We start from the raw sequence: 16,009 nt of genomic DNA, 5'->3' as shown, positions 1-16,009 counted from the left end.
TGCTGGATTTAGAAGTCCCAGCCCAGTATAGATGAACTGAATGCATCTTAGTTCAGAACAGATGTACCGGGTTAATTAAATAAGATATTTATATAGTGCCCACACGGATTACGCAGCGCTGCACAGAACTTGCCAAATCAGCCCCTGTCGCCATGGGGCTCACAATCTAATCAACCTACCAGTATGCTTTGGAGTGTGGGAGGAAACCGGAGGACCCAGAGGAAACCCACGCAAACATGGAGAGAACATACAAACTCTTTGCAGATGTTGACCTGGATAGGACTATAACCCAGGACCCCAGCGCTGCAAGGCTGAAGTACTAACCACTAAGCCATCCTTGTTATGGTCGGTAAATCCAACCAACACATGGACAGAGTTTATATTGTAAGGCCTCATCTATACAGACATGTGCATTTTGCAAGCGGAAAGCTAGGGAACACAAAAGATAGAGCAATTCCTATTCCTGCCTATCTTTTGTTATGCAGGTAGTCACCATGTTCACGATGCATGCACTGCGATTCAACCCAATAGAAAGTAATGGGGCCATAAGTTGCCGTTTGTACAGGAAGCTTACAGCCAAAACACACGATCAAGATTACACTGTAAATTTGCCAATATTTTCATGAATTGTGGTGCACGTTCTCCAGGTTCAGCTACAGATGCAGAGGGTGCATGTACTTCTGCAAGCTGTCAGCTCTGTCTCCCTACAGCTTCTCCTCCTTTCTGCCTTCAAACACCCATATCTTCTGAGCCATGGTTTAACCTTGTTACATTATAAGGACGTTAACAATTATTAGAAAATCAAGGACTGATATTGGCTTTTACATGTCAATTAGCATGTTCTCAATTAGCCTGAATTAGCTAATGTTACTGGGTAATAGTAAAAGTAACCTGCTCGTATATATTGGAGTAGACATTACAAAGTGTCCTCTCTTGACATGTCCGTTTTGGTTAATATATCCCTTGTAAAGAACAATTCTTGATAAATGCACTATGATTTCAAAATTCACTCTTGTTTTTTCTATTTTGCCATTTCTAAGAAACTCCCATTTCAATCCATATGCTAATGAGGCAGTTGGTGCGCTCAGGGTCTGTCCTCAACACCCAGAGCACTGTTATTCCTACTTAGACTACTTTATTCTCCATCAGATAAGCAGGAGATGTGTCTTATGAGATGAATGGCCAGACCAGAATAGCTGTGCTCTAGGACTTAAGGACATGGACCAGTGCACCAACTACCTCTTAAGCATACGAATAAAAATGGGAATATCTTGGAAATTACTTAACGGACAGAAATAATAAATGATATTGGAAATCACAGTGCATTTTTCTACAACAATCTGCCAGTAGACTATAGTAGTTGGTAGAGGTGGAACACTCCCTTTAAACCCAACTTTTATGTTATTCATCCCAATATGCACTTTTAACATGGCTATGAGAACACCCAGTTGTCAATTAACCATTACATTTCCAGGGGTGAATACAAGGAACTGTGCATTGTTCGAAGAAAACTTGCTATAGAATTAGTTTTTTGGAAATACAAGGTCGCAAAACCATGAACCGAAGTTGGATCACTTGGTTTCTATGCTCACCTATGTTCAGTTTAGTGGACTGCAGATGTTATGACTGTCTAATATAGACAATGAAGTATGTATAAAGTAGAGCCTTTACAATGGTCCTTACAGTTCTGTTCTATTGCAGTTACATGGTATCTATGTATGGCACAATATCACAGAGATCTACTTCCTTGGTGCTTTTACCCACTACACTCTTACAAAGCCAATGATGAGAGTAGAGTAACATGGGTGCTGTACTAAACCAAGTCATAACTAAGTCATCTGACAATAACCACAACCTCTGCTTCCCATTTAATCTCTTTATGGCTGTTTTAAAGACAATGAGCTAATGGAGCGTACATTTTCTTTTCTTTCTTTTCTTCTGCTTTTTCTTTTGACACCTATTATTTTTCCATCCACAGCAAAACAATTCAGATCAAAATAATTGATGACGAGGAGTATGAGAAAAACAAGACTTTCTACATTGAACTGAGGGCGCCACACGTTGTGGACATGAGTTTGCAGAAAGGTGTAGTAGCAGCTTTGTCAAACTAACAGCCTCTGCTCCGGAGTTCTGCTACCCTCGGGGGGCGGGTAACTTGGCGCTCCAGTTGTTGGTGGAGTTTTGGCCCAACAAGGGCATCATGGAAGAAGTCTCTCATCAAAAAGTGGTTTGCCAAAAGTTACCCCTCCCTACATTAATCTCTGCTGTCCTCACCTATTCCTTTATGCTCTACTTAACAATTAACATCCATAATTACTCATCGTGACTGCTATTAATGCTTTTCCTATAGATATAACATCAACTAATAACCCTGTGACTGTGAGCATGTGAACATTTAGAGATTTCTGCTCCGTGTGACCACAAACCAAAGCTACAGCTATTACAAAGGAAAAGAGAACTTATCAGCGCTAGTGCGACTAAATGCCCCCCCTTAGAGATGTAGCAGAGCTACCGAACCAAAATCATCCCAGCAAAAATGTATACAAAATATTCTGTGTATCCTAGGACCCCAACGCTTTTATTCCTCTGGATGTAGGAGGAAACCAAACAAGCAACTTTGCCACACTTTCTGACCACCACTCATGAAGGGAATTAATACCGGCATTTTATGGAGGATTTGTTTCAGGATCCTTCGGTTAAATTATTCAATTCCATGTTCAGCTTAAATTTATAAGACTCTGTCACCAGTTTTAAAAACATACCTCCAAGTGGGGTATGAAATATCATATCTATATTTCATTTCTTATGCCTGTTTACCTTAAGTTATCCAAATGGAAATGCAAATGATCTGAGAGTCAGATGGAAACATGCTTCTGGTGTCTTTGTAAAGGTTAGAATCTCATCTTTTTAATGGCAAATGATTCCGACTATTACATTTAGCAGCTGCTCTGGGGAGGGCTTTTTAAAAAGAAAAAAAAAGCTCAACTTACCTCATCCAGTCCTCCTGATGTCCTGTGCTGCAGTCCATTGGAGCTGTGTCCCTGAGTCTCGGCAGCTCTCCTCCGGCAACTTTCGGGCACTTGACACGCCTACCCGGCCCCGTATCCCACCGATATATCAGGCAAAGTTAGGCGTGCACGATGCCCGGGGATTGCCTGAGCTGAGCCACTGCCTGCATGATCATGGCTCTGTGTGATGTAAAACCATAAATACAGGGTAGAAAAGTCAGAGGCCCACATTTTATCAAAACTGTGAAAACTGTACTGTGTGTAGTTTGCTTGTGTAGTGTGCAGGGTGCAACAGATTCATGAATTGTGGTGCATGTTCTTCATTAATCTGGCCCCCTTTCCATACTCCCACAGAATGCAGCATATTTGGTGCACTTTATGCATGCTGCCCACGTCGGATCACAATGGTGGCACTAACACGTCCCTGACATTTCATACCCTCCCTGAGGGGGAGGTCTATTGAGTTAAGAGCTGGTGACAGAGTCCTTTTAACTCAGAGTGATGAAGACTAATTCAGCTCCTTATAAATATTGCAGCATGTGCATCTCAGGTTCTAGTAGGCCCCTGGGCGCCAGTGCCTCAGTGGGCCCCATTACTATGCCTCCCAAATTCGAGTCAGAGAAAGTGACCCACGGCCCGCTTTTGCCCCCTCCTGTTGCCCCACCATACGTTTTGTTATTTTACCGTGTGTTTGGCTGCTTTTAAAGCCATTTTCTTCATTGATGGAAGCGTAAGCTAATGTGTTTACATTTTCACACCTGCTTACACTTCTAGCAATGAAAGAAAACTCTTTCTAAGCAGCCAAACACATGAAAACACATGTGGTGTTATGCATACGTACAAACGTGTGCAGAAAACACTGTGGGCCACATTTATCAAAAGTAGTGCACTAAGAGCAGTTTGCCTGTGGAGTGTGCAGGATGCGGAACATTATAGAATACTGCCGCACGGTCTTCATTAATCTGGTACCTCCTGTACTATTTGGGAAGTGTCACCAACCTTTTCTTGGTGCACTGTTAACATAGAGTGTGCAACGCAATCCTGTCGAGTTGCAGTAATAAATGTGGTGGGTCCGACTATGCACCGGACGCCCCTTTATGTGCAGAATTTTGTGGTGCGGCCGCTACAGAGCAGCTGCCACACAAAACTGGGGCAGACACTTTATAAATACAGGTGCAAGCAGTTTAGGCATTCAGACAGAAAACTGGCACAAGTGTTTTAATAAATGTGGCCCATGTGTGAACGCACCTTCAGGGAGGGGGTCAACAGGAAGGGAGACATTGGAAAAGAAGTAGAACAGGTGACACAGGGGTAAAATAGCAGGGGGCAAAAAGTGGACAATAAGTTACAATGTAGGAGGGAGAAAATGAATGGCATACACAAACCCTTTTAGACTACTCTGCATGGATGGACTAAAAAAGTAAGAGGTAGGCAGTGGCATGAGAACCTGTCAGGGGCAAGCCAGCAAAGGGTTAACTGACCAGACAGCTGTCTGACTCCTGCCATGCTGTCCTCCTGAGCCTCCTCACACAGGGTCACGGGGGTCACCATACACTGCTGTGTATGTTGCTTCACAACAAAACTTACTAGGGAGCAGATCCCACAAATTTTCCTTTCTTAACGTAATAACTAGGAGTGAGTGGCTTGTTGACATCCTTAATGGCCTGTACCCACCAGGCCTCAACCTGCCTCCAGTTACTTTAGGCTGCTTACATTAAACTATAATCACTGTTTGAAACGGCACATGGAAAAACATCTTGTTTTCCTCTTCCAGATTGCTGGAAGAAGGATAATGTCCTCTGGCGTGTTATGTTACCCTTGGTATTATTGGGGTGGTTGCTATGGATACCATATCATCTTATATAAATTTTTGACATATTTCCTTATGTCTCATTCTATTAATTATGAAAACATTCAGGATTTTTCAAGGAAGTTGTTAAGACACGACTGAGGCTGTGTGCATACGATACTCTTGAATTGCATTTTGAAAGTTTTCTTCCAGTAAATCAGGAGTTACTTCTCCCCGAAAAGAAACTGTTCCTGGTCATATGATGTCACACAGGTACACGGCTCGTTAGTATCACAGAGAGTAATCAGGGCTGTATGATATAACATATATGTGTGACATCACATGACCAGGGATACAACGAGCCGCGCACCCGTGGGACATCACATGACCAGGTACATTACAAGCTGTGCACCTGTGTGACATCACATGACCAGGGATACAACGAGCCGCGTACCCATGGGACATCACATCACCAGGGACATAACGAGCTGTGCAGCTGTGTGACATCACATGACTGTGGACAGATTTCTATCCACAGGAAGTAAACAATGAAGCTTCCTGTAGAATGACAGCAAGAGATCTAGAAGAACCCAAAGAATTGATACAGAAAGTATTTTGTAAAATTGAGTAACTTTTCATTACAGAAACATTTACTTGCTAAAACTAGACAACCACTTTCATGCTGATAACCTTTACCTGCTGGGGCATTTTCAAGTATGCAGTATTAATGGTTGTAGGAGGTATATGGATACATTCTTATTATAACTTATTGCTGGGGGCTTCTCAACTAGTATCACAAGAATGAGTGTCCCTTTTTCCCTTTTTTTAAGTAAACAATATCTGACCATTCAGACAGAACCTGTCACCACATTTTTCAGAAATACAGATAGTGAGAGGTCTCCATAGAGCCCTATTATCTAAATGCCACCTGTCTTTTAGCTAAAAATCATTTCCCTCACATCCCCATAAAATACCCCATAAAATGTACTTATTTACTGTTATCTTACCTGGCATACAGCCAGATCTAGCATGAGTCAGAGGGGACGTGTCCAGTAGCTTCACCCCATTCCTCCTCATTATTCAGCACTTCATGTCATGTGATCAGGGTGATGTCATCTAAGGCCCTTTACCAACTTACATTTGTAAAATCTACCCCATGGATGTTTCTGAACATCTGAAATCATAGAAGCCTCCATGTACTTCTACTTCTCCTATACCCTTATGGAGGCGGCTGTGATTTCATGCGATCAGATACATACATGGGGTACATTTTGCAAATCTTAGTCACATGACATGTACTGAATGGTGAGATGGAGGCATGTCGCCTGGGGAGGAGCTAATGATCTCCTGCTAGATCTGGCTGTATGCCAGATAAGTTAACAAAATTGATTTTGAGGGGAATTTTATAGGGATGTGAAGGAAACCATTTTTAGCTAAAAGAATAGTGGAAACTGACACTTGCTGTATTTGTAAAAAAAAAAAGTGCTGACAGGTTCTCTTTAAAATAAAGTGCTCCAATAACCAAAAATTTTAGATTGTTGCCCTCTGCCTGATGTTGCATAGGCCCCAAAGTAAAGGGATGTGCTTTTTATGCATGCCGTAATATATCCATTAGGCATAGCACTAATGTCAGGTATTTTGTGGTCTCTGGGTGTTTCTTCTTTTCTCAAGTACAACCTCTAGTATATCACTAGATGTGCTGTCATATCCAGGTCACCGTATTATTGACTTCATAATAAGAAGTTTCCCCCCAGACTGTATCATCAGCATGCGAGCAAGTAATGAAATACAGTATTGTAACTTGACCTATATTTCATAAAAACTGGAGAGTGTGAAGCTCCGCAGACACTCTCTTATGATGATCATCCTTTGCGCGCCGATCGCAATCACAAAACATAAAACTGCCATACTGTGAGTCAGCCAGCGTGAGTCACACTGCAGAGCACCCCCCATGTCTCTCTGTGCCGTGGCACTTCATTCCCTTCGACGCTATGTACGCCTGCTGGTAGTGAAGGATCACTGTACTTAGGAAAGGACTTTTTGGGACCAAAAAAATTTACAACTCTGTCACCAAATATTCAGTTTGTATCATTTCAGTACACTTAAAGGGATTGTACCAAGATTCCAAAATACAGACAGTATTCCAAAATATAGCTAATATCTGTTTGATGACTGGGCTCAAACTGCCGGAGGTTCTATGTCTTACCCATCGATGGTGCTGAAGTCTAGATCATTTATCGTGACACTGATGAAGAGAAGGAAAATACAGGACTTTGCTACATAGAAATTAATAGAGTCACACATATCATACTTAGAAGGGTATTCCCACAAAGAAATTCCCCTGATTTCTGTCGAATGAAAGCCAGCGTAGCCGCGCCACAATCCGATCACGTGCGACATAATCCCCAGTTTAAATACCTGTTCCAGCGGCGCAAATCCCGAAAACGTCACAAAACCCGACGAAACGGCCACGGGTCCTTAGTAAATAAGCCCTATAGACTCTCCACAAGGGCACACAGACTCCTCGCTCTGCTACTGCTGATAGATAGAGACAGATTAGACAGGCCCCTATCATACAGATTTAATAATAAAGGAGATGACAACTTGGCTACCTTAATTGTATATACAATGGGGGTCATTTACTAAGGGCCCGATTCGCGTTTTCCCGACGTGTTACCCGAATATTTCCGATTTGCGCCGATTGTACCTGAATTGCCCCGGGATTTTGGCGCACGCGATCGGATTGTGGCGCATCGGCGCCGGCATGCACGCGAAGGAAATCGGGGGGCGTGGCCGAGCGAAAACCCGACGAATTCGGAAAAACTGCCGCATTTAAAAAAAGAAATGTGTCGCTTGGGACGCGCTTACCTTCACTTGGTCCGGCCCGGTGAACTCCAGCGCGGAGGAACTACCTTGATGAATCCCGGCCGGACCCGAATCCAGCGCAGAGAAAGCGCCGCTGGATCGCGAACAGACCAGGTAAGTAAATCTGCCCCATTGCGGCAGATTTACTTACCCGGCCCATTCGCGATCCAGCGGCGCGTTCTCTGAACAGGATACGGGTCCGGACGGGATTTATGAAGGTAGTTCCTCCGCCGTCCACCAGGTGGCGCTGCTGCGCTGAAAATCAACTGAACGCGCCGGAATACACCGAGCTGGACCAGGTGAAGGTAAGCGCGTCCCAAGCGACACAATTTCGTTTTTTAAATGCGGCGGTTTTTCTAAATACATCGGGTTTTCGTTCAGCCACGCCCCCCGATTTCCGTCGCGTGCATGCCAGCGCCGATGCGCCACAATCCGATCACGTGCGCCAAAACCGGGGCAATTCAGGTACAATTGGCGCAAATCGGAAATATTCGGGTAACACGTCGGGAAAACGTGAATCGGGCCCTTAGTAAATGACCCCCATTGTCTCTTGTTTAAGGAAAATATGGTATGGAGCATAAAAACACTGTCCTCCCAGCAGGTAGAGAGGGTTCTGGTTTAGCTGTCCACTTGATGCTATGCTGAAGAACTGATAGAATTCTTTATCTCTGTATCTTATTATTATAGCAGGAGGTTGGTATCTGACCACACAATTTGCAGTAGTGGGATAAGAAAAAAAGAAGAGAAGTTGTACATAATGGCGAGTATTTAAACTTTAAAGTGCCCACATAGTCCTCAGATAACATAATAAAACATATTCCCCTTATTTCTCGGCAGACCTACACTGCACCTCTCTATAATGAGTCTGGAGGCAAGTGACCGCTACATCCAATCAGCAGCTGAGAGGCTATTCCTGACAACTCACCTGCTGATTGGCTGTAGAGGCAAGTGACCGCTACATCCCATCAGCAGCTGAGAGGCTATTCCTGACAACTCACCTGCTGATTGGCTGTAGAGGCAAGTGACCGCTTCATCCAATCAGCAGCTGAGAGGCTATTCCTGACAACTCACTTGCTGATTGGCTGTAGAGGCAAGTGACCACTACATCCAATCAGCAGCTGAGAGGCTATTCCTGACAACTCACCTGCTGATTGGCTGTAGAGGCAAGTGACCGCTACATCCCATCAGCAGCTGAGAGGCTATTCCTGACAACTCACCTGCTGATTGGCTGTAGAGGCAAGTGACCGCTTCATCCAATCAGCAGCTGAGAGGCTATTCCTGACAACTCACCTGTTGATTGGCTGTAGAGGCAAGTGACCGCTACATCCAATCAGCAGCTGAGAGGCTATTCCCGACCGTGCTCATTTTCCGGACATTTCCCATTCATCGATTAGCTAGTTATCCCATTTCCCGTGCATAGGGGATATACCAAATTTTTGGAACAAGCCCTTTAAGAGAAGCCCACCACTACCTCATATTCACTACCACGACAAGTTACATTGCTTTTATTTATTACGTTTGTCAGTTTTCGTGTTTACAACCCTCTGAAGTGCATTTAGATGTGTCACAATAGTGCGGGTGCATAAGGAGGGGTGTTAAATAGCTTAATAGATTGTATTCAGAAGAAAATAACAAGGCAAGTTTTAGAAATGGGATTCAATTATCTTGTGGAAACTAGTACGGTGAGATCTAGCCCAGAGGTAACTGAACGCAGAGCCTAAGGGCAGTCTAATAAAGGGCTTCACATCCATGCTAGCCCCAAGCCGTTCCTCCACTGTCTCCATTTAATCTCCACTTATTTTATGTACTGTATAGCTACAGCAGCATCCAGAAGATCACTACCCACAGCAATAGACATTGATTTTCCATAAAATGGTAATTAGACATGGTATTCCTGCTTTCCCAAGCTTGAGATATTCAGCAAAACCTTGCACCATCAAGAATTAGTAGAATTATTGTGTATCTCTATTGGAAGGGAAAATCAATTTACCCCATTCTCTGGTTCATTTTAAGTCCAAAAAATGTTGCAGCCTTCAAAAAACCTCTCACTAAGGCTACATTCACACTGCCGTATGGGGGACGTATATAGGGCCAACGTATATACGGCCGATATACATCCCCCATAGACGGCAATGGGCATACGTGCGGCACCGTACTGCTCCATACCCCGGAAAAAGATAGGACATGTCCTATCTTTCTCCGTAGTACGGCGCCGTGCGCCATATGTTCCTATGGAGAGGGGCGGGGTTGAGCAGTGCTCACCTCTTCCTCCTCTCCCCGTGCGCCGCCGTTGCCTGCCGTGCTACGGTACGGCGGGCAACAGCAGTGTGAATGTAGCCTAAGACCTCATACACATGAATGTTTGCTCACCCTGGCCGTACCTGGGTGTAGTATACAACGCTCCTCACCCCTCCCCTCTCCTATCTTTTCAGGCTATGACCCAGTGCAGTGGGCATTATGGCCCACTGAAGTGAATGCAGCCATGTGCTACCTATATTAAAACGGTCCACTCCGGGTATCAGTACGGTCATAAAAACATTCATGCACAAGGGGCAAATAGCGCATCCTCTATCTTTTGCCATACGCACTGCCCACGCTGAATGGCGTCCTATGGTGAGGGGAGGGGTGAGTAGCGCCCACCCCCTTCTCTAGCTGAACATCTGCTACGTAGCATCTGTTTGTGTCAAAGGAACCTAATTTCCCTCAGTATGTGGGTATTATCTGATCATCTTGTTTCTTACTAGTGGCCTAAAAACCTGTATTTTATGATCATACGGGCCCTATACATTCTGGAAATTACATAAATATGTGATGGCCTTGGGCTTTATACAGAGTAGCTTATCATAGGAGACCAAGCTGATATGGGAAGGACTTGCCGCGTAGGTGATGAGTACTGATGTACGGGTCTATAGCCATACATGGTACAACAACTTTGCTTGGTATTGCACTTCAACCCCATTCAGATGAATGGGACTGAGGTGTAAATAGACCTTTTGACCAATGGACTTGACTTCACATGTGGGACCATAAATTACCTCCTTTCCATTAAAAGGAGGCCTTTAAAGGAGTTGTCCCAAAAACCAAGTCAGGCTGCGTCCACAGGACAGATCACAAAAATGAGGGGTCCCAGGAACCTCAGTCGGACCCCTCGTCGCTCCCGGAGATTAATGGAGCAGATGGCCGCACATGACCGTTCTGCTCAATTCATCTTCATGGAGCTGACGGAGATCGGAGGGCATGGCGCTCAGCAATTTCCGTCAGCTCCAAAGAGATGTATGGAGCAGAACAGGATAGGGCCTGACTTGGTTTGTAGGACAACCCCTGTATGGGGAGGGCTCAGGGGCTGGGCCCTCTCCATAGAAGGCAGTAGTGTTAACCATTTAAGTCAACCCAAACTGTGGAACTCAAATGACCGCTCTGAACCTCTGAGATGCTCTCATGGCTTTCAATCAAGCAACATTATAGCAGATTGCTGGAGGTGGTCCTGTTATATTAAAGAATGCATATCCCTAGAATGCACATAAACAAATACAAATATCATATACCGTAATTGTTATATGTCCCTACATCCAAAAATCTTTGAAAATATAAAAATAATTGTTCCATACGCTGAACGGCATAATAAAAAAAAATTGCCATTTTATTATTTATGTATAAATAAGAAATAATTCCGCTTGTTGTAACATATAAATATAAAAAGGTCAAACTGAAATCAAAATGCTTATCTTTACCTCTTAATTTTCAATCACAAGTTAAAAACATCATTTCTGTTTCAATATATAATAATGAATGGAATTTACCTGATATAATATGAATGTATTAGTACAAATTGTACTTGGATGACATCATTTTAGACATTCTGTCATTTATACAATTCACTGAATTTTCTGCATTGATGAAGTTTTTCATCTGATATGGCCAGGCTAACCTTGAAAACGTTAAGAATGGATCTTTGTTCACATTTTATTTTTGCATATATACGGTGGCAGATTCTACCGAATCCCTAAATCCCTAGGAAATGTTAGGCGTGAGTTGCATCGGCTGGGACACCAATGAAAATTCTGTGCCACACACTTTTATTATTATGTATTGTTTCTAATGCTGGCTTCTTTGTATGGGGAATATACCTACAGGCTCCCTATGGCTTCCAAGTCCAAAGTGCTACCGCATCTCCTTAATCCCCTCATGTTACGGCTCTACTTAACTTGATCTATTTTGTCTTAATTTCCTTGATTCTAACATATTTGTGCACAACTACTATGCATATTGATGCACTTGTGATCATTTGTGATGCTGAACACTGTGGGGCCACATCCACTTATACAAGTGAACTTACTACTATAGTACAGGCAGCCCCAAGTTACGGTACTGTTAAGGTTTGTTCTTAAATTGAATTTGTATGTAAGTCGGGACTGATATATAATTTAAGTGTTAATCCAGACAAAGTATTTTTTTTTGTCCCTGTGGGAATATGATTTTCAAAATTTGGGGGTTTAATGGAAGCAATGATTAACGATAACTTTGCATTGCAGACACCTTTGGTAACTCCTATGCTGACCATTGAAGTCTGGGGCTAAAGTTCAATAAATTACCAGCATCCAGAGAGTTTCACCAGAGGTCCCATTGGAGAGAGAGGGGTCGTCTGTAAGTCAGGGACTTGAAAATGAATTTTCTAACGTAACTTATCATGATTATTTTTAATGTTGATTGGCATCTGGGTTTGGTTCTGTATAAAATGACCTATATCAATGCTTCTCTTCTTCAACCAATGGACTTTTTGAATGTATCTCCAGTTTCCATCAATGTAGTTTTGATTCAATTGTTGGATCTTCATCATTCCAGCCTGTTCCTTAATTCCCTTTTAGAGCAACTTTTTTTAGCAATGTCAGGATTCATGCACACATCCACAGCAGCGAACGTAAGCAATCAGGGCAGGTACAGGAACTTCTCTATTTACTGCGGAGCAGCCACGCGGCTCGGACTCTGTGCGGGGAGACACAATGCGCCCACCGCACGGTGACCATGCATAATGCATGTCTATGGCAGCTGTGAGATAACTGTCTGTATCATTAGATTTTTAGTAGTGGGTTACACCCAATAAACAAAACCAACAAAATGTCAGGAGTAGGCAGTAATATCTGTGCCATCATCATCCTTTGTCTGTAGAGTACGGCTGAGGAAGCACTGTCATTATATTTTACTCTGACATTGATAGTGTGAATGGTGATTTATGATAACTGGCTACGTTGATTGATTTGCATAGTACCCATCACTCCTGCATCTCTGCTGGTTCATTAGTTAACCCGCTGCTACCAAAAGGCTCTCCCTTCATTCACATTGTTCCCTTGCTGTTCTGTTTTGTCTGGATTTCAGAGTTCTGGGGCTGGGACTCTGATATTGTATAAGAGGTCTTGTCTGCTCTGTCTGCTATGTACTCACTTCATAGTAAGTAAGTAATCCTGCTATCCTGTTATTTCTGTACTCTGTATTGCAGTATTTTGATCCTCTGCTTGTATTCAGACTATCCTTCTGCCTTGTGATTTTGTACTGTATTTGTCCTCTTGCTTTTGACACGCCTATGAAGACTATTCTTTTGTGCTTGTCTTAGTGTTTTGCCCTTTGGTGCAGGAAGGGAACGTCAACTTGATGTCCATTATCTCAAGGGATAAGTGAGGCAAGTAGGCAGGGGCAGCCGGGAAGGGAATTTATTCTCAGGGCCCACTGTCTATGTCTGTGTCATTATGTCCTGCATTACTTAGGCACTAAATAAACACTGCATATACTAAAATAGAAGAAGATAACACTTTGTCTACCTCCATACATCTGCTGCACTGCATAAGTCTCAGAAATCTTAGAACGAATGCACTAGAACTAGAGATGAGCGAACATACTCGTCCGAGCTTGATGCTCGTTCGAGCATTAGCGTACTCGAAACTGCTCGTTGCTCGGACGAATACTTCGCCCGCTCGAGAAAATGGCAGCTCCCGCCGTTTTGCTTTTTGGCGGCCAGAAACAGAGCCAATCACAAGCCAGGAGACTCTGCACTCCACCCAGCTTGACGTGGTACCCTTACGCGTCGATAGCAGTGGTTGGCTGGCCAGATCAGGTGACCCTGGGATAGACTAGCCGCTGCCCGCGCTGCTCGGATCATTCTGTGTCTGGATGCCGCTAGGGAGAGAGCTGCTGCTGGTCAGGGACAGCGTTAGGGTGCTAGAAGATTACTGTTAGGCAGGAGTGATTCAACAAGAACCCAACAGCCCTTTTTAGGGCTACAATAACGTTATACTTTTTTTTGTTTGCTTGTGGCTGGGCTTGCTGGCACTAGTAGTGCAGCTAGTACCATATTGTGAGGAATTTGCAGGGGGACTTGCTACCGTTGTGTGGACACACATATCCACCCCAAAGGAGAATCCAAACGGCTTACTTACGCCTACAATAGCGTTATATATATTTTATTTCTGGTTGATCTGCTGGTGGCTGTCCTTGCTGCAGTGCATATACTAGCCAATTGTGAGGAATTTGGAGTGAGACTTGCGACCGCTATGTTTAGCGCTTAGTGACGCACATATCCATCACAAAGACCGAAGTGGGAAAATTTATTAGGGGTTGGATTTCAATTAGGCACAGTCTGTCATTTCCTTTTTATTTTCCTTTTATTTTTTCATAACTCAGCGTCATCTCATCAGTGTGCTTTCATACTTGGCTAGAAAATAGCCATAGCAATAGGATAGCATTGTTTGGTTTTAAAAACTAAAAAACACAAAAAAAAAGTTAAAAAAAAAATTAAAGTTATATAACTTTCATTTTCAAAATGTTTAACCCGAGGGCTAGGGGTAGAGGACGAGGACGAGGGCGGGGACGTGGGCGTCCATCTACTGCAGGGGTCAGAGGCCGTGGTCCTGGGTGGGGTGAGACACCACCTGCTGATGAGGGAGCAGGGGAACGCCGCAGAGCTACACTCCCTAGGTTCATCATGTCTGAAGTTACTGGGACTCGTGGTAGAGCACTGTTGAGGCCAGAACAGTGCGAACAGGTGATGTCGTGGATTGCCGACAATGCTTCGAGCAATTTGTCCACCAGTCAGTCTTCCACGCAGGCCACCCATGTCACCGAAATCGGCACTCCTCCAGCTCCTGCACCTCAGCCTCCTCCCCCCCGGTCTGCCCCCTCCCAGGAAAATTTGGCATTTGAACCACCATACTCTGAGGAACTGTTTTCTGGACCCTTCCCACAGTCACAAACCACTTGTCCGGTTGCTGCTGAGCAATTTTCCGATGCCCAGGTTTTCCACCAGTCGCAGTCTGTGGGTGATGATGACCTTCTTGACGTAGTGGAAGAAGTGTGTAAAGAGGTGTCGGACGATGAGGAGACACGGTTGTCAGACAGTGGTGAAGTTGTTGTCAGGGCAGGAAGTCCGAGGGGGGAGCAGACTGAGGGATCGGAGGATGATGAGGTGACAGACCCAAGCTGGGTTGAGAGGCCGGGTGAACACAGTGCTTCTGAGACGGAGGAGAGTCCTATAGCAGAACAGGTTGGAAGAGGCAGTGGTGGGGCCAGACGGAGAGGCAGGGCCAGAGCAGGTGCATCAGCGCCAAATGTGTCACGTAGTGAAGCTCCCGTGGCGAGGGCTCCCGCGGCGAGGGCTAGATTTTCAGAAGTCTGGAGGTTCTTTAAGGAAACACCGGATGACCGACGGACTGTGGTGTGCAACCTTTGCCAAACCAGGATCAGCAGGGGTTCCACCACTACTAGCTTAACTACCACCAGTATGCGCAGGCATATGAATGCTAAACACCCGAATCAGTGGCACCAAGCCGGTTCACCTCCGGCCGTGCACACCACTGCTCCTTCCCCTGTGTCAGCTGATAGTCAGCCCCCTGCCCAGGACCCTGGCACAAAAACCCCATCGTCGCCTCCACGATCCTCCACAGCATCCACCAGCGTTCAGCTCTCCATACCCCAGACGCTGGAGTGGAAAAGAAAATATAGTGCAACCCACCCGCACGCCCAAGCCCTTAATGTCCACATCTCCAGATTGCTTAGCCTGGAGATGCTGCCCTATAGGCTAGTAGAGACCGAGGCCTTTCGCAACCTCATGGCGGCGGCCGCCCCTCGGTATTCGGTCCCCAGCCGCCACATTTTCCCGATGTGCCGTCCCAGCCCTGCACCAGCACGTGTCAGACAACATCATCCGTGCCCTGACCAACGCCGTTTCTGACAAGGTCCACCTGACCACGGACACGTGGACGAGTGCTGCCGGGCAGGGCCACTATATATCGCTGACGGCACATTGGGTTAACTTGGTGCAGGCTGGGACCGAGTCTGACCCTGGGGCTGGTCATATACT

General features: G+C 44.7%; 1 protein-coding gene across 4 annotated transcripts in view; it reads left to right on the top strand.

The window, feature by feature from the left end:
* SLC8A3 (solute carrier family 8 member A3) overlaps nt 1-16,009 on the top strand; it is a 216,064-nt gene that overhangs the window by 154,707 nt on the left and 45,348 nt on the right. For 2 of the 4 annotated variants that reach the window (XM_072115583.1, XM_072115581.1), the window contains exon 3: nt 1,979-2,085. The exons of the other annotated variants lie outside the window; for them this stretch is intronic. In XM_072115583.1, the coding sequence (XP_071971684.1) occupies nt 1,979-2,085 (107 nt within the window). The remainder of the gene's footprint in view (nt 1-1,978; nt 2,086-16,009) is intronic. 4 annotated transcript variants of the gene reach the window in all.

The sequence above is a fragment of the Engystomops pustulosus genome, chromosome 7 (genome assembly GCF_040894005.1).
Source record: "Engystomops pustulosus chromosome 7, aEngPut4.maternal, whole genome shotgun sequence".
NCBI classification, from domain to species: Eukaryota; Metazoa; Chordata; class Amphibia; order Anura; family Leptodactylidae; genus Engystomops; species Engystomops pustulosus.
This window is presented reverse-complemented; position numbering and strand designations above follow the sequence as displayed.